This window comes from Petromyzon marinus, chromosome 48 (genome assembly GCF_048934315.1).
Source record: "Petromyzon marinus isolate PM22_M1 ecotype Great Lakes invasive population chromosome 48, UKy_Petmar_22M1.pri1.0, whole genome shotgun sequence".
Lineage (NCBI taxonomy): Eukaryota > Metazoa > Chordata > Hyperoartia > Petromyzontiformes > Petromyzontidae > Petromyzon > Petromyzon marinus.
In genome coordinates this window covers 9,753,953-9,773,557 of record NC_133714.1, presented here as the reverse complement: position 1 = coordinate 9,773,557, position 19,605 = coordinate 9,753,953, and the positions used below count along the sequence as shown (strand labels likewise).

Sequence of the window (19,605 nt, the reverse complement as noted above, 5' to 3'; positions counted from 1 at the left end):
CGGCAACACCGTGGCAAAGGGCGAGGAATCGTTCCGAGAAGAGCCGGTGCGCCGTGTTGGCGCGAACCACCGAGCAGAAAGACGCCACATCGTTCCAGGTTCTAGAAGCGCCAGGATGCAGGAGCGGTTCTCGCTGAACCTGCCGTCGTTTCTCGGCAGAAGGCGCGGGAACTTGCTTGCGCGTCTCGGGTTGCGAGGGTGTCAATCCGGCGGAAGCACAGATTTACGCACGGAGGGACAGGAGGAGAAACGTCGTGGACTAGAGCACGTACTCTGCTGAGAGACATCGTGGGGGTGACTCCCCTGTGGTCGAGGCTAATGAGATGGTGGCGGCCGAGCGAGGGAATCCGACAGAGAGGACGTCCCCCACGGAGATGGAGTGGGGAACTCGGCTCATGCGCTGGGTGGATTGTTGCATTGTGGGACCGGGAGGGATGGTGACTGCTTGGTGAGGGAGGGGGGGGGAGGCCTTCATTTAGCAGTAGATCGCCATGGCTGATGATAAGCTAAGTAGTTACACTAAACGGTTATCGCCACCTTCAGCAGCATCATAAACAGTAGCAGCGCGCGTTATATTCCTCATGGCGGTTGTGTTAATGTCATCGACATCATCAATGTATTGTATCTTTCATTCACAATCCGCACACTGTATTCCTCGTCACTGTCATCGCCGTCTGTACAGTTTGCGAGCGTGAGGTTCACGGCCACCGCGGGCTTTTTCCCACGATGCCGTGCACCAGGAAGAGCGGTCACTCACGCCGACCTCTCTTCCTCACACCGCAAGCCGTGCTGAGCACTGAGCGCTTCAAAAATGTGGCGGCCGCATTTAAAAGGACGGAACCCACTCTTTTTTTTACTGGCATTCCAGAGCCGTGCCGGCGTGGGGGGCAGTCACGGGGCCGGTGGTTTCCCACCGGCTACTTGCCGAGCCGAGCCAGAACCAAGCCACGATCCTCTGGTTTGATCTGTGAATCCGGCTCAGAGTCAAGCACGGCCAGCGGTGGGGCTGACGACGGTGGCGGCTTCGGGCACCTTTTGCCAATGAGACTCTTCGTGGTCTCTCTCGAGCTATCTCTCGCGTACTCTTTGGTTCTATTCGGTAAAGTCACGTAAAAGTATAAAACAATAAAACAACAACAGCGCTGTCCTCGAGACAGCCTGGTCCCTTCAACTGACGAAGGCCACTTGTGTTGTGGCCGAAACGTCGTGATTTTATTTATTTATTTTATTTTTATTTTTTGTTGTTTTATACTTTTACGCGACTTTTACCGAATAGAACCAAAGAGTATGGATCCTTGCAGTCACGAAAGCTTCAAATCTATCTCTCGCGGTTGAACAAAATAACCTTGAGACCGGAAGCGGGTCCGGGCCACACCGCGGGGGAGTGGCGTCTACGCGCGCCTCGTGTCGTTCGCCACTCGCGACGTTAAGCGGCGCGGCTCGGCCTCCGCGGTGGAAAAACAACCGGGCCCCTCCCGAGCCGTGCCGGAGCGGCACGGCGCCAGCACGGCTCGCTTGTGCAGTGGAAAAAAGAGTTAAAAGCGTCTCTCCATTCAGACGGGTGGAACACATCTCCAACTGACGCCAAGGCTTGCGGTGGAAATTACACGTTCGCACGGTAGGGACAAGTCGGCCCTTAATAATGATTTCTTACACAGTGGAACTTATTTTATGGACCACTGCGTGTAGGTGAGCCGTGGAGTGCTCCGACCACAGCCCCACCCAGTCGGATTGCACAACAAAGAAATAATAAATCCGTGTGTGCGCCCTCGAGGTTCATATCGCGTCGCTTCTGTGTTTTTTTTAATTCCTGAATTTTTTTTTCCTGCCTGGCATCCATTCCACTGTTATCACGACACGGGGGGGGGGGGAGTTGATTATGGTCAAACACTTCCCAACATCGACATGGTGTGGAGAGAGTGCCAGCGTCCAGGGAGAGTGTTCGTGGAACGGTGTAAACGCTGTGTTAGTGGCATGGTGTGAACGCTCTGTGTGTGTCAGTGGAACGGTGTAAACGCTGTGTTAGTGGCATGGTGTGAACGCTCTGTGTGTGTCAGTGGAACGGTGTAAACGCTGTGTTAGTGGCATGGTGTGAACGCTCTGTGTGTGTCAGTGGAACGGTGTAAACGCTGTGTTAGTGGCATGGTGTGAACGCTCTGTGTGTGTCAGTGGAACGGTGTAAACGCTGTGTTAGTGGCATGGTGTGAACGCTCTGTGTGTGTCAGTGGAACGGTGTAAACGCTGTGTTAGTGGCATGGTGTAAACGCTCTGTGTGTGTGTCAGTGGAACGGTGTAAACGCTGTGTTAGTGGCATGGTGTACACGCTCTGTGTGTGTCAGTGGAACGGTGTAAACGCTGTGTTAGTGGCATGGTGTGAACGCTCTGTGTGTGTGTCAGTGGAACGGTGTAAACGCTGTGTTAGTGGCATGGTGTAAACGCTCTGTGTGTGTGTTAGTGGAACGGTGTAAACGCTGTGTTAGTGGCATGGTGTAAACGCTGTGTGTGTGTCAGTGGAACGGTGTAAACGCTGTGTTAGTGGCATGGTGTAAACGCTCTGTGTGTGTCAGTGGAACGGTGTAAACGCTGTGTTAGTGGCATGGTGTGAACGCTCTGTGTGTGTGTTAGTGGAACGGTGTAAACGCTGTGTTAGTGGCATGGTGTAAACGCTCTGTGTGTGTCAGTGGAACGGTGTAAACGCTGTGTTAGTGGAACGGTGTAAACGCTGTGTTAGTGGCATGGTGTGAACGCTCTGTGTGTGTGTCAGTGGAACGGTGTAAACACTGTGTTAGTGGCATGGTGTGAACGCTCTGTGTGTGTGTCAGTGGAACGGTGTAAACGTTGTCACCCTTGTCCACCGGGTAATTGCAGGAAGCGTTTTGCCGGGGCAGATGTAACCTGAGCCTCCACGCTCCGTCTTAATCACAGCCGATGGGGCCGATCCAGGGTCTCGCTTGATGGACGTGAAGTGGAGGAGCCACAGGGGCCTGTCCTGAGACTCCGCGTCAGATGGAGTGTGCCGGAGTGAGCGAGAAGCGACGCCGATAGCCAATTCGCTTATTCTCACTCCGGGGTCGTGGTTTCGAAAGTACAGAAAGTAGAAATGACGGGACTGATGGGAGAGTCTGCATCCTGACCGGTTGCCGTGGTTCGTGCGGCAGAGGCCAGGAGCGAAACGGGGCCTCCTGACCGGCCCTCGTCCCACGCCTTTTCCCCCCTTCGTAGCCCCCAGCGCCCTGGGCCACTGTGGACTCTGTGATTGTCTTGGGGATAAACTGGTTCCTGCCGTAGGAATGTGGAATTTACACCATTGGCCCTCGTTAGAGCAAAGAGAGATGCTTCGACCTGACTTGGGAACCATGAAAGTAATCACATTTTTAGCTTCCGCCAAATTTGAAAGTACGGAATCACGGAAGAGATTATGTTTATTTACTTTTAAATTAAAATAAATAAAAGCCCCCTCCAGTCGTCGATCGTCCGAGAGTGACTCCGAAGTCGCCCTTCCAGCGCCGCCGCTGTCGAGCCACGCACAGACAAAGGTCCTCAGAGCGCCGCTACGAGCGTCGCCCCGCTCGCTCCGAGGAGCCATCGCTGCCTGCGGTGTCACCGTCTCAGCGCCCGCGCTAGTCCACGTTCAGATCCCCCCTCGTGCCCCTCCCCTCGTGCCCCCCCTCGTGACCCCCCCTCGTGCCCCCCCTCGTGCCTCCCCTCGTGACCCCCCACTCGTGCCCCCCTCTCGTGCCCCCCCTCATGACCCCCCTCGTGCCCCCCCTCGTGCCCCCCCTCGTGACCCCCCCTCGTGCCCCCCCTCGTGCCCCCATCGTGCCCCCATCGTGCCCCCCCTCGTGCACCCCACACACAGGGAGGGGGGGGGCAGGCCCTGTGCTTCGGGGGGAGATCACAGGACCCCAAGGCCACAGGACCCCAAGGCCACTTGCAAATAAAATAAATAAATAACCCCCAGTAACATTTTTGCTTTGAAAGCCACGGCAAAGCTATTAGGGCAATTTCCCAAAACACGATATATACACACACACACTTTTGTTTGAGCGAAGGTTATGATTATCTCGTGAAACCTTGAAAGAGAAACAGGGCCCGGGTAAGTGCCGTGAACGGGGCCTCTGCTCACGTCGCTAAATTAAACCTCGTGCCGTGGCCGAGATGCCGATGGCGGCAGAAGCCGTTTAAAACAGTTTGCTTTGTAGTCGGTGGCTTTGCCACCCTGGACAGAATAACAAACTCGGGCCCGCAGACTGATTGGTGAAGCTTCAAGGCGTAGGATTTTTTGCCGGCCGCTTGGCAAATCAATCGCGCGGCGTAATAATCCGCGTCGACCACGGAGAATATAAGTAGCAAAATAGATAAGTGGACTAGACGCCTCCTTTCACACGTCTGCTACAAACGCGGCTCTCTGGGAGTGTGTAACCTCGGCAGCATTGATTCAGCACTGGCAAACTCTTGACCCGTTTTGGCATGCAGCGTCTCATCAGCAATGCTGGTGAGCTGCCCGATGTTTATGGGAATGGATCCTCTCTGTTAGATTTGGGTCATAATTCGACTCGATTATATTTGCGATGTTTATTTTTAAGAGAGATTTTGCAGCCTTGAGCCTGGACAGCGGTAGGGAGTCAACAGCACGGATCCCTCGGGTAAGAGGGCTCCAGACTGTGGGGGCAGCAGAGGAGAATGAGCGACCTCCCACTGAGCAAAGGTTTGACTGCCTTGATTGGAAAGCCTTATTTTCTGGAGCGAAGAGTGTGTGCAGGGGAGCGGGTGGAGAGTGCGTCGAGAGGGGGGGGGGATGAAAGTGAGATTAGAGTGAGAGGGTGGAACAGGAAGCTTGCACAAAGCCGTGGCGTAAAACACAATCCGCAACACAATCCACTCCTCGTGTCTCCTGCGCGCACACACACGGAGCAGTTCACGTCACCAGCTGATTGGCCCCGAGGCACTGGTGGACATTCCCCATTCCTATGACAAGGGCCAGCCTCCTCGAAGGACGACCACACGGTTATCTCACAAAGCGGACCTCGTCATATCGACGCCGATTGGACGATGCGCTGGCCGCCCTCTCTGAGCGGGATTTGAACTCGAGCGCCTCCCACCGTGAGAGCGAAGCGCTCCGTCCGCTACGCCACCGGACGGTCGGGGGCGCTCCATCGGTGGCTTGAGCGACGCGCCCCCCCCCCCCCCCCCCCGGGCCGCCCCGCGGCGCCTGCGAGCTGTGAGGAGGAGGCCCCTTGACGAAAAGTAAATAGGCGGGCCCGGCGGCGGGGTCAAGGGGGCAATCGGCTTGGGGCGAACCGAGCGGCCTGCGAAGAGGGCCCCGCGGGCCGCGTGAGTGGCGGCCAACGCCAACGGCGCTCGCCGCTGGCCGCGTCCGACGCTCTCGGTGTGCTTAAGCTGGCTGATGCGTGGAACAAAGTGGCCACGCAAGGCTTGTAGTTGTGTAATTGGGCCGCGCCTCCCTGCCCGCTTGTCTAGGCGCTTCGGCTCAGGCATGTGCGCAAGGGGGGCATGGGGGAATCGATACTCTTTGGTTTCTTCTTTCGGTAAAGTCGCGTAGGTACAAATATTGGGGAATCTACTCTGCTGCCCGCACGCGCGTGGTCGAGTGCGTGCGCGTGCGTGCGCAGACATGCGGAGCGGGAGTGCGATAGTTAGCGCACCGCCCTGTGAACCCTGTGACCAGAGTTCAATTGCCGCGCCAGACCAATAACAGCGGTGAATATTTGAATGGAGCTTGGCCCTCCCCCTAGGTCGACTCGGCCTCCATTGAGTATCTGGTGCGGTGTGTCAACATAATCGCAGGGGATACAAAGGTGCCTGGGTATGGTGGAATCGCAAAACTACACGATCTCTCTCTCTCTCCTGAGGCCATCTCATCGTCGCCAGCGGTTTCCAATATTTGGCGTTTAGCTCCTAAACACATTGCTGCCATCGCGCGCACAAATGCATATTCTGGTCTGCAAAAACGACGTGACCAAAAAAACACGTTTTTAAACATCGTTCTCGAACATTTAATCCTCCTCAAAGCCCTTTTGCGGGCTAAAGGGGCTTGCGGACCGTGACGAGCCCACAGAAACGCACTTCGATCATTGGCGTTCTCCTGCTCCGTTGGACCAGCCGTGGGGCCAGTCTGTCCGCAACACAACGGAAGTTTGTGATGATGATGATGATGATGGTCTGAGTTGATCCGAGAATGGGATGTGATCCCAAAAGCATGCGAGGCTCTTGGGCGCAGTTGCCGCTGTCATTGTGGGCTGCATTCTCCCCCCACCCCCCACCACCACCCCCTAATGTTTGCAATCTGACCAAAAAAAATATTTCATAACCACTTGAAGTGGCCGCCCTACTTACGAACATACTTGTGCTAATTGTGACAAAGTGCGCTATCTCCCGTGTCGTGGCGTCATCGCCCGCGTGCCAGCGGACCCCGTCACGCCTCACCGAGCGCGGTCCCGTCCGCGTAATCCGAGGGCGTTTAGGGATAAACCGCAGCGAGCTGGAAGAATTGCACATTCCTTGATTAATAACGCTCGCTAATGTTGCTATGACGCTGAGCGCGCTGTACCGAGGGTTTGCAATAAACACAGCGCCAGCCGAGGAAGCAACGGGAGTAGGACGCGCAACAACGATGGTAGTTGCGGCGGCGGCGGCGGCGTTGGCGGCGGCGTTTCCTTCCGCAGCGAAGCCGCGCGATCCCTATGACCCAGCCCGCACCATCACCGGACCTTGGAAACTCCGCGGTGGTCGAGGCCTGGTTCGTGCTCGGTTGGGCGACGGCCATAGCCTGTGGGCGGTTGTCGGCTCGGGGGGGGGGGGGGGCTGTGGGGCGGCCAGGAGGGGGCAGCGTCAGGAGAGGGCAGCGCTGTCCCTTCTCCCTGCCCTGGTGCACGCGTGTGTGTGGGGGGGGGGGGTTTCTCCGGTTTCCTCCGTCGTTGAGCCAAACGAACATCCCATCGCGGGACCCTGATAGTCTTGAGGCTTGGTGAGGCTTTCCCCGTGCAATCGATGGATATTACGGCGTGCACTTATAAGTACACACACACATGCAGCCCACCACAACAACGACGGCCGCGATTCGCGTCGACGTTACCACGGCGCTTGTGCCAGGCTAGGTGCGCTTCGACGCCACTTGAAGTGCTGAAGGCTGTCCCGCAGGAGATTACGGAACAGACGCAGGTACCATGTACATACGGACAGACAAGCAACGCACGCACGTCGTAGCTAGCGCCACGCACGCCAACGCGCCGTTGAAGGCCGAGCCGACCAAGGGGAGGCTCGGGATGAGTTGAGATGCCGCTCGCCGCCGACGCTGTCCGTGGCCAGAAATTGAGCGCAGGTCGCTGGGCTCGGAACACGTTGACTTACTCCACTGCACCACCACTCCCTCCCCACCACACGCGCCGTGCGTGCTTATGGCGCCAGGCCACGCTGGTGGCGGGCTGGGACCGCCGGCTCGCCGCACCTGAGAACCTCGGAAGCCGTGGTCTCGACGGCGCCGGCCCGGTGCTCTGACCACCGAGCCGGCCGGTGGCCGCCCCGCAGTGGGAAACGCCCGAGTTCATACCGCGGCTGGGGTCAGTGGAGTCGGCAGCGGCTCTCCCGCAAGAGCGCGGCGGCACCTCGGCCCCGCCGCGAGAAGGTGGAGTTTTCAAGAGTCGCCAGCGACGAGCGCCGGCGCCCCGCGTTTGCGCGTTTCGACAAGAGGGATGCTCGTTTGACTTTTTTTTTGTTCGCCAACGCGCGCGTTGGCATCGTAAGCATGGGCCCCCGGTGCGAGCCCACAGGACAGCGTGAAAATACTGCGGCAAAAAAAAAATCCGGCGTCATCACTCGCCGAGGGGCCAACCGTTTGTGGCGTGCACTGACGTTGACCCTGTCCGCCAGCGGGTACACGCGCTCGGCCGATGCTAAGGAGGCTATTTAAAGGAAATTGCCATTGTGGGTAAATTGGAAGCACGTGTGGTCCCGTGGCGAGTGCGATGGTCACCTTTGTGAAAATAAGCACGGCGTTCCCATGGTGCCATTTCATAACAATGGGGGAGTTTTTGCAGCCCCATGCCGGTCCGCTCATGGATGAATGCCTTCTCAAGGTGTGTCGGTCGTGTGGGTGTATTTGTCCATACTTCACCAATGTTTTAAGTTTCATAATATATTTTTTCCGCATTCATTTTTTTTTGTTAGCTGCATCTCGCTTGCAAGAGCCCTTGAGGCGGAATGACTCGCCTGCAAGGGTGTTAAAATTATCGCGGCGTTGCTGCTGCTCTGCGTGCTGCCCCGTGCTGATCACCGTCATGGCCGCCCGCCCCCCTCTCCCCAGGCTCCAGCTCGGCGTCTCTGTCCACGTCCGAGGACACCATGTCAAGCTCCCCCACGCCGTCGCCCACCTTCACGGGGCCTTCCCTCAAGCCGCCGCCCGGCGCGCGCCCCACGGCCGTGCAGGAATGAGGGGCCTTCTCGTGCCCCCCCCCCCCCCCCCCCCCCCTCGCGCGAGGGCCTGTCGCTTGCGGGGCCTCACGTTGCATGCTGCTGCTGCTGTTTTTTGTGTGTGGGGGGCCTTCACGCGGGACCTCGCTTTGGGCCTTCGCGCCATATCTTGACGGTGTCAACGTTAATGTGGGCCTTCCTCACGGCCCCGGTGCGGTGTTTTCCCCCTCCGGCTGATGCCGGCGGTCTCGTGGTCTGGGCCTTCACGTGATGTCTTTTCCTGGAGCTTCATAGGGAGCTTTCCCGCAGGACCTTCCTCTAGAACTAACCGTGTGTAAACCTTCATGCAGGGCCCTCGTCATCGGGGATCTTCACGGGGACCTGCGCCGTGAGCGATCGTAGTGGGCACGCCTTTGACCTCGCGGGGAGGCCCGGGTGGCACAGGCAGCCAGTGGAGGCATCGGGGAGGTCCTGGGCCCCAGACTCCCACAGCGAGATTCGCTTCAGGATCTCCGGTGCAGCCGGCATGAAGGGCCCGGCACGGTCACCGATGAAGGCACTTAAAAAAAGACAAAGCCATTGTGCGGTTCTGGGTTCGCGCTTGAGTTTGGCCCGGCTGATATCCGGGGGATAATTTGTAAATATGGGACGTGACGATAATAGGCGCAGGGCAAACCACAAAGTGAGTCGCCACAGCTGGCAGATGGGCGAGGTAGACTCTCCGGGGGATGACGGGCAGATTATTGTGATATCTCTCAAGAGTTTCAATACAAAATTAAACCACTCTCACCCTTAACCCCGTTTTCCACTGGCACTTTGGGAGCCGTGCCAAGCACAGGGAGGGTCCTCGCGGTACGATCGGTTGTGCACTGGGGCTATTGCCGAGCTGAGCCGGAGCCAAACCCTGAAACTCTGACCTCGCAAGACATCCGAATCGGCTCGGAGCCAAGCAGGGCCAGGTTTGGGGTCAATCACTTCCATCGCGCGTCGTTCTCGGCGCACCGGCTAGCGGTGGCGCGCGTTCCCCGGCAGCCCCGGGGTGGGGGACTCGGCTTGTGCCGCCACCCTTCACGACAGCGCGGCACCGCTGGGAATGCCGGTGGCCAAGTCGAGAGCCAATTTTATATTTTTCAAACCTCCCCCCCCCTTACCCACCCTCCCGCCAAAAACTTAGACTACAACACTTCATCGTGCGCCAGTAATCGAGAGCCTGAGAGAGAACGTGATGTGGTCAGCAGCGGATGGATGTCCGATGGAGAGACTGCCCCCCCCCTCCGCCACGGGAATGTGGAGTTTCCACCATCGGCTCAGGGTGGAGATTAGCGTCACCGCGGTGCTCGCTTGACTGTGACATCATCGCGTTGCGGACCGTGTGTGTGTGCGTGTGTGTGCGTGTGTGTGCGTGTGTGTGTGTGCATGTGTGTGTGCGTGCGTGTGTGTGTGGATGCGTGTGTGTGCGTGTGTGTGTGTGCATGTGTGTATGCGTGTGTGCGTTTGTGCGTGTGTGTGTGCGTGTGTGGATGTGTGTGTGTGCATGCATGTGTGTGCGTGTGTGTGCATGTGTGTGTGTGCGTGTGTGCATGTGTGCGTGTGTGTGCGCGTGCGTGCGCGTGTGTGTGCGTGTGTGGATGTGTGTGTGTGTGCGTGTGTGTGCGTGTGTGTGCATGTGTGCGCGTGCGTGTGTGTGCGTGTGTGCACGTGTGTGTGCATGTGTGCGTGTGTGTGCATGTGTGCGCGTGTGCATGCGTGTGCGTGTGTGCACGTGTGTGTGCACGTGTGTGTGCATGTGTGTGCGTGTGTGTGCATGTGTGCGTGCGCGTGTGTGCGTGTGTGCGCGCGTGTTCGTGCGTGCGTGTCTGAGGCTGTCTCGTGGATGTGCGCACGGATTGGGGCTGTCCCCGGCTGCAAGCGGCCGCTTGGCCCTCGCCTCCTTGAGACGCCTCCTCACCGCGTCGGTGAGACGGCGCCGATTGGTCGGGATTACCGAGAAGCGTGTGAACATCGCGCCGAGGTTCCCGTGATCCGAGCAAAATGTTCCTTCGCGGATTGATCTGGAAATCTCGTCTCCGCAAAGGGAAGCGATGGAAATTTCCGGTCGCGTCGCTTGTTTTACCCCCCCACCCCACCCCCCCCCCCCGCCAAAAGTGCCGTCGCATAACGAAACCTTTGGATGGTGCGTGACGTTACTTGATGTAACATTGAAGTATAATAATGTCGACGTTAACAGTTGTACGTTTTACCGATGGAACTGCATGTAAAGAAAATTGTACGGATATTTTAAATGGTTGAAACGATTACGCGGTTGGTGTGTACGCAATGAAAAGTCACTCACGTAGTATTACATTTACACCTGAAAATATTTAATAAAATTAAAAAAAAAATTGGCCGTAAACATTACAACGACAACAACAACAACAACAAATCTGACGCCCTGAAATGTGTGATCTGCCGCTGGGACGGAGCCTTCGTTTGTTCGGGACATTGCCGCGATGTCATTCAAATCCCCATGGGAACCTCTCGTCACACTGAACTGGGGCGGCGGCGCGGCTCGAACCCAGCAGCTGCCCCGGTGAACCCTGTCGTCAACGCAATCAAGAATATTGTCAGAGCGCCTGGCGAGCTTACAAGTCGGAAAGCTGTGGGTCAGGTGTCAACTCGGCCCATCGTCACGTTTGAAGGGTCAAATAAATGAAGCACCACTTTGTGGATGAGCAGAGATTAGGGGCCGTCCATAAATGACGTCACGCACCTTGGGGGCGGTCAGACATTTGTGACGATGTGTGACGAGTGGGGGGGGGGTTGAGAAATGTGACGTCACATCAAAATGCGCAACTTTAAATAAATATAGACAACACGTTCTACTTCATTAAAGATACTTTTTTTAAAATAAATGTTTTCTCCTACAACATCAGAGTGCAGCGCCACATTAAACACGCACTACAATGACAATAGTTTAAAGCGATTTGAAGCATGCTTTATTTTCAAAATAGAAATATGGTTTTCGGGGTGTGGGGGGGGCAGAGCTTTGTGACGTCATATTTGAGGAGAGGGGGGGGGTCTGACTTTTTTGTGACGTCGTGTGACGAAGGGGTGGGGTCAAACATCGTCCAAAATCGCGTGAAGTCACTTATGGGACGGCCCCTTAGAGGGGCAACGGGTCGAGAGAGGGGGCAGTGGGAGGCCGGGGTATCTCCTCTCGGCCATCTCGCCATCCGCATTTCGCAACGGCGCTCCGAGCGAGTACCGCTGCCGCGTTGGTACGCTGCGAGTTCAACTCCCGGCGGGGAAATGGACCGGGCTCGTGGTCTGCCCGAAGTGGCGACATCGATTGCCAGCTTGGACGAGGTCGACGCGGGTGGCTGTCACTTCGACTTTGACGGGGGGAGCGGTGGCCCGGCGGTTAGCGCGAGCTTCGCTGTGAACCCGTTGGGCAGAGTTCGATAACCCGCTCACGGATGGCATCAATGGTGGTTGATGGCAGATCAGGTCCATAACCAACCCTCCAGCGTGGTGAAGTATGGACCGACAACCCCGTGACTCACGAGGCATAGGGGAGGCCTTCATTGGCAAAGGGTGTCGACGTTCATTAAACTTCAGTTTCATTTCAGTTTCATGCATTAGGTATAACCCTGTGAGCCATGCGGCTCTCGACTCGGGTGCAACCGCAACAAGACAAAAACACGAACAAGAAACATCTCAAAGTGACTACACGCAACAAAAAAATCCAGGAAAAAACAGCAAAGTCTTCTGGAAAAAAAAACACCGTATTTCAACGCTGTGTGCAAAAATCCCAGTGGGATGCAAGTCAAACAATAACAACCATAATACAATGCAGATTAAAGTGATCAGGCTAACTCTGTACTACAACAAACAAACATGTCTAAACCAAAACTTAATGTGTGTACGTTGAACTTCTTTCACACCGTGCGTAGCCAACTGTTCTAATCGGAGGTGCGGGGGAAGGACATCAAACTAAAGACGAAAATCGTTTTTTGCCAGAGAGCCATGGGAATATGGAATTTCCACGTGCGCTATGCGAACACTTGCGCAGGGGTAGCGTGTGACTGAGTGAAGCAGTTGCTTTGTTTCTGAACTCGCCATTTACTGAGAGATTGAAAGTCTGATGTGCATACAGAGACAAAGGTCCCCCGTTTAGCCTGAACAGACTGCAGGGGCAAGTGCTGTTAGCGAGCACCTATGAAGGCCGGAACGGTACACGAGGGGGTGGGTTGCCAACACCACGCCCGGCCGCCTTTGTCTCCCCAGTGGCGATGTTTACACACCCGCACCAGGTACTCACTTGAGGCTGAGTCGACCTAGGCGTGGCCCGGGACCGGTTCAGATAATCATCACCGGTGTTGGCCGTGAGTGGGAATCGAACTCGGGTCGCCGGGTTCGTAGCGCTAACCGTGACATCAGCACACACATACCTTTTAAACAAAGGGCCACAAGTTAAAATATTGTATTATTTGTCTCATTTACTGTAATTTAATAATCAACCTACATACCACCCATGAAACAATAACGGTTTGTTTACTATTTATATATTTATATACGTGTGTGTGTGTACTGGCTGTAGCCCAATGAGCAGAGATATTGCGATTCTTCGTGATTAATTAACATTGCAGATAGTTTCGTGCCGGTAAAAGCACGAAGATGGAATGAGAGACGCTGAGATGGAACGATAGAAACGTGGCCAGCTAGCTCAAGGGGGGCTCGCAATGCCCTCATCAGAGAGAACCAACAGTGCTGAGAGACGAGGTTCAATTCCAGGTTCCAGCCGCCCAATTACTTAACCGAGATGCCCAAGTGTGGGGGTCTCGTGTTCTAGGCCTGGCTGTTCAGAAACTAATTTTGCTTCTGGCTACCCTAGTTCTGGGGGGGGGCAATAAAAAGGGGGAATAGGTAGAGATTGTGAAGTCTTGACACGTGGCCAACCACTCGCAGTGGGCGAAAACAATTATCACTTACCTGGGAAGGAAATGCGGACTGAGTTTGAAGGCTTTTTGCGGGAGGGTTCCTGCATCGGAATGTTGGGCCGGCACCGATGGCATCGCTCGCGTCGAGCAGTGCGCGGACACCAGCGAAGCCGGAGGAATCCCGCGCAGGACAAAGAGGGAGAGAGAGAGAGAGATTACACAACGCCGCACGCAAAAAAGTGCTCGGGTTGAGGCATGGTACCAGGGGGTGCTCCTCGCTGTGAGGCCCGAGTTGCGGCCGTGAGCGAGCAGCGTCTGTGAGTGGTCCGAGTGAGCGTGGGCCAACGCGGTCATCTCCGGCCGCTCATCTGGCGGGATTTATTTTTTTCCTATTATTCTCCACACTCATGCCTGTCCCAGCAAACGCAGGACGTGCAGCGTGCTCTCAAACGCCTGGGCACTGGCACAAAGAAAAGAGCGTTGCCTGCAGCAGTTATCGATCGGCCACTTTAGTGCCAGTAAAAATACTGTACTATCCTGGAACGGTGACGGCGCGCAATGGAAACGGAATTTGCAGCCTTGGGATTTTTTTTTAAGTTCTCAACGTTTTCAGTTTCAGTTGATTTATTTTGGTATAGCCCTGTGAGCCATTCGGCTCTTGAATCGGGTGCAACCACAACAAACAAAAAAAGCAAAAACACGAACAAGAAAACATCTTAAAGTGACTACGTGACTGTGCAAACAAAATCCATTAAAAAAACAGCAAAATATTCCTGAAAAAAGCACCGTACACCAACGCTGTGTGCAAAAAATCCCAGTGGGATGCAAGTCAAACAACAACAACCACAAGACAACTTAGATTAAGGCCGTCAGTCTAACTCCGTACTACAACAAAACAAACATGTCCAAACCAAAAAACGTCTTCGAAATCACCAAAAAATAAAGCCATAATTGCAACGTAACAGTGATCATAGGGACTTTGACCGAAATTTTACAATAAACTACATAAATAACATGTAACACCAAATCCTAGAGCCACAACAGGAGCATTAGTCGGAGTATCAAATTTTCAATGCACCTTTAAGATCAGCAGGCTAAATCAAAATACAGATAATACTTTGCAGCGTCATCCGGAGCGAAAAAATATATTTTATTTTACTCCAATGAATGGCAGTGGCAGCTAGGGGTGTACAACTCCTCTAGAGCAGTTTTGAGAGAAGATCACATTGGTAGCGATTCAAGTTGCAGTTTATTGGCAATATCATTCCAGACCCTGGGGGCATCAATAGCAAAGGCCCTTCAGTTTTTGTACGGCAATAGGGAATGTGAAGGTAAATGAGCGAAGACCTGAGGTCAAATTTGTTCTTTGAAACAGAGACAAATCGATGGCGGTTGCGCTTTTGTTCAAATTGGACGTTGCTGATGGAAGCGATACCCGTAGCGGTGGATGCTTCGTCGCCAGCCACGCACGCGTCGAAGTGGTGACTGGCAGTGTGGACTTAAAAGGCTGTAAAGTTGTAATCAAGGGTGGAGGAGCGCAGATGGTGGGTAATGAGTTCCAGAGTTCAGTAGCAAGAGCGCCACGTGTGGCGGTGAGGCAACCGGCCCGGTCCCAGTTCTCCCGGCGGCACGAGAGAGAAATGGGGTTGGGGTTTGTTGGGGTTCGTTGACGGGATGAGACAAATAACGGGAGGAGACTTTTTCGGAGCACGGGGGGGACACCATCGTCCCAGCGGCGGAGGCAGAAGGGGGGGGGGGGCGTCAGAGTCGTGGTCTCCTGTACCACTGTAGACCAAAACCCCCGACACATTTCTCAGCCAGCGCAGGCGTACAACAACAACAACAAAAAGCCGGGCCGTTAACTGGGATGAAGTTCAGCACGGCAAACACCGGTACCAGATCTCTGCCCCGAAGCAATTCCTGCCGCCCGAGCAGCGATGCCATATCCCGGCCAAACCCGGCCGCCAGGTGAGAACACTCTGGTGGGAACGCCACCGTGAGCCGCATTGAGTGCAGCCAAGAAGCGGCTGGGCTGCAAGGGGAGAGCGGAACCCCCCCTGTTAGCGCTCGGCCACGGCGGAGGCTGCGGTGGAACTCCCAGGCGTGTGGCCAGCAGTTGTCCAAATAAGGAACAAAAGAGCGAGGATGGGGGGGGGGGGAAAGACCGTCATATTCTTGGTTCTTTCGGTGAAGTCACGTAGATAGAAAAAAATAAAATTTAGAAATAAATTGAAAATAAAAGCAAAACAAAAAAATCCACGACGTTTCGATCGCAACACAAGCGGGTCTTCATCAGGCGCTTGTATTACGATCGAAGCTCGATTTATTTATTTATTTACTTTCATTTTCTATCTACGTGACTTTACCGAATGAACCAAAAATATGAATTCCTGCAGTCACGACAGTTTAAAGTCAAAAATTAAAAACAACGTCACTTTCTGTTGCCACTGGAACCCCCCTCCCCCCTCCCCCTCCCCCCTCCCCACCGTAGTCATTCTCAGTCTGGGGTTGTTGCAAGGTTGGCCTTGCGCTGTTTATAAACGCAGTCGCCTTCGTGGCGATAGATTTGTTGAGTTATGTGCACGCGTATAGTGTATGTGTGTGTATAATAGTGTGTGTATAATAGTGTGTGTGTGTATGATAGTGTGTGTGTGTATATAATAGTGTGTGTGTGTGTATAATAGTGTGTGTGTATAATAGTGTGTGTGTGTATAACAACAGCGAGCGGAGCGCCGGGTGGCTAAAGCACAGCAGGTTGGCACAGTAGGGGGCACAGGTGGTGCATCAGCCAGTCATCTCAGTCAGTCGACCCGTGGCACCTGGGTCTGCCCCGTGACCTCCTGCCAGCGGGCGTTCGACACTTCACGTGGCCTCAGGGTGCACATAGCCTGGCACAAGCGTCGTGGTGACGTCACCGCCACTTAGTGGCGAATGGCGGTTGTTGTTGTTGTTGTGTATATAATAGTGTGTGTATAATAGTGTGTGTGTATAATAGTGTGTGCATAATAGTGTGTGTGTATAATAGTGTGTGTATAATAGTGTATGTGTGTATAATAGTGTGTGTGTGTATAATAGTGTGTGTATAATAGTGTATGTGTGTATAATAGTGTGTGTGTGTATAATAGTGTGTGTATAATAGTGTATGTGTGTATAATAGTGTGTGTGTGTATAATAGTGTGTGTATAATAGTGTGTGTGTATAATAGTGTGTGTGTATAATAGTGTTTGTGTATAATTGTGTGTGTAATAGTGTGTGTGTGTAATAGTGTGTGTATAATAGTGTGTTTAATAGTGTTTAACAGTGTGTGTGTAATAGTGTGTTTAATAGTGTTTAATAGTGTGTGTGTGTAATAGTGTGTGTGGGGAGCGGTAGTGTAGCGGTTAGCGCTACGCTGCGCTATGAACCTGGCGACCCGGGTTCGATTCCCGCTCACGGCCAACACCAGTGACGATTATCTGAACCGGTCCCGGGCCTCCCCTAGGTCGACTCAGCCTCAAATGAGTACCTGGTGCGGTGTGTAAACATTGCCACTGGGGAGACAAAGGCTGGCCACCCACCCCCTCGTTTACCGTTCTTGCCCCAACAGTCTGTTAAAGCTATATGGGGGATCTTTGTTTGTGGTCTGTCGCTCCGCACTAAGCTTCAGGTCTTCTCGGCCACGGTCGCTTGCGAAACGTGGACCCCCTTAATGGAGCATCTTCGCCGGTTGGAAACATTTAGGCTGGCCTGCTTACGATCCATCCTGGGTTTGTGTGAGGAGCTCACAAATCCTTGAAAGATCTGGGCAAGGTCCCATCGGTGAGCTCCTCCGGGAGGCAAGGTTGCGTTGGCTGGGTCATGTAGCCCGCATGCCGAAACAGCTTTTGTTCGGCCGGATCGAGGGGGCTAGAGAAGAGATGGAGTGATGTGGTACAGGAGGACGTGGAGCTGAGTGGACTTGCCGATGACTGGTACTAGCGGTGTCGAGATCGGCCTCTGTGGAGGAGGCTCGTGAAGGACGCTATTGGGCAGTTGGAGGCAGCCGCCCTCCAACAACAACGGAGGGCGGAGGAGCGACGCTCACAACGAGCGGAGCGCCGGGTGGCTAAAGTACAGCAGGTTGGCACAGTAGGGGGCACAGTAGGGGGCACAGGTGGTGCACCAGCCAGTCATCTCAGTCGACCCGTGGCACCTGGGTCTGCCCCGTGACCTTCCAGCGATAGTGTAGCGGTTAACGCGCTGCGCTATGAACCTGGCGACCCGGGTTCGATTCCCGCTCACGGTCAACACTAGTGACGATTATCTGAACTGGTCCCGGGCCTCCCCTAGGTCGACTCAGCCTCAAATGATTACCTGGTGCGGTGTGTAAACATTGCCACTAAGGCGGTCGGGCGTGGTGCTGGCCACCCACCCCCTCGTGTACCGTTCCGGCCTTCATAGGTGCTCGCTAACAGCACTTGCCCCTACAGTCTGTTAAGGTTATATGGGGGATCTTTGTGTGTGTATAATAGTGCGTGTGTATAATAGTGTGTGTATAACAACGGTAGGAGGCTGCTAGATTTTTGTGCAGCCCATGGGCTTGTAATTACCAACACGCTGTTCCGGTATCGGCGCATCCACACAACATCATGGATGCATGCCGGGTCCAAGCAAAACAACGTGACGGACCAGTGGATGCGAGCCCATGTCCTTGACACCAGGACCTACCGTGGAGCTGATCTGCCCTTTGATCATCGACTAGTCATCTGTAAGATGCGTCTGCCATTCTTACACTCTGGTGGTGGGTGTACACCCAGGACCCCATTCCAACCTAAAGTGGCCTGGTCTCAGTAATCTGATGAAAGTTGCAAGCGAGAATTTCATCATCGCTTGCGGCTGGGGTTGGCATCGTCACCCACTCCTCCTGATGTCGAGGGTAAATGGGCGAGGTTTAGGACTGTGACTCATGCAGCTGCAATGGCTGCTTTGGGAATGCGATCCAGACCTCCCCAGAGACTCTGACTGACAGAGGAGGTGTTCAGGATGGTTGAGAAAAAGCGACAGGCCCACTGTCATCGGCTACAGAATTCTACGTCAGAGAATGAGGAGGCTTACCGCAGCCTTCGCTCGGAGGTTCGGAGAACCGTGAGGCGCTGCAAGGATGGGTGGTGGTCGCGGGTTGCTGAGGAGATGGAGTCTGCCTCAGTGACCCGTGAAAACACATCTCTATTTCACTCCATCAAAAAAGCAACCTGCAGCACCACACCTATTACCATCATTAGGGGAAAACGGTGATCCAATCTCCGACCCCCAGGAACAGGTTTGCAGATTTGCTGAGCATTTGTGAGGTCCTGGGGGAGGGGAAATCCCTCAGCCAGAAAACATCGTGGCACAAAGTGGGGATGACCCTGCTGAGGCTGCAGTGCCTCAAATATTGGAAGAAGTCACCCCCTCTGAGTGGCTGGCTGAGGTGCCATCTGTTGAGGAAGTACTGAAGGTGATCCGGAGTCTAAGACCAGGAAAGGCACCGGGTAGAGATGATCTCTCAAGCGAAATGCTGAGGGAGGGTGGCGTTTGTGCACAGACTGCCCTATATGACATCATAACAACAGTCTGGACCACTGGACGGGTTCTGCAGGAATGGAAGGATGCCCTGGTGGTCCCCCTCTTTAAGAAGGGGGACTGCACAGACTGTAACAACTACAGGGGCATCTCACTCCTCAGTGTGCAGGGAAATGTCCTGGCAAGGATTATTCAACATCGCCTTACCAGGCACGCTGAGGAAAGGCTTACAGAGCCCCAATACGGTTTCAGGAAAGGGCGGTCCTGCACAGATGCCATATTTTCTGTCCGTCTGCTACAGCAGAGGTGTAGGGAATTCCATCAAGTGAGCGGGCCAGGGTAAAACTACGTGGCCGGGATTCAGAGCCATTCCCTGTACACCTTGGGGTGCGACAGGGATGTCCTCTGGCTCCCACATTGTTTAGCATCTATTTTGACCACGTAGTTCGTGAAACCTTCAATAGCTGTACCGGGGGAATCTCCATTTGGTACAGATATAATGGGAGGCTGATCGATGCCCGGGTGCGGTCAAGGGATGCCTCCATATTGCTCAACCACGTTATGTATGCCGATGATTTGGTAATAGCTGCTCATTCAGAGGAGGAGTTGGAGATGTTGCTGCTGAGACTGGAGCATGCCACTAAGAGATGGGGCCTTACCATCAGCCCCACCAAAACTAAGCACCTGCCTGGGTATTTTGTACCATCGGACACTCCACCCCCACAACTCCCAATCG

General features: G+C 54.5%; 1 protein-coding gene across 1 annotated transcript in view; it reads left to right on the top strand.

Annotated features, from left to right (window-relative positions):
* The window catches only part of LOC116952811 (calcium/calmodulin-dependent protein kinase type 1D-like), a 92,285-nt gene extending 81,433 nt beyond the window's left edge, over positions 1–10,852 (top strand). Inside the window, exon 11 of the mRNA XM_032972480.2 lies at positions 8,324–10,852. Coding sequence (XP_032828371.1) covers positions 8,324–8,451 — 128 coding nt within the window. The 3' untranslated portion in view covers positions 8,452–10,852. The remainder of the gene's footprint in view (positions 1–8,323) is intronic.
* The last annotated feature ends 8,753 nt before the right edge of the window (positions 10,853–19,605 follow it).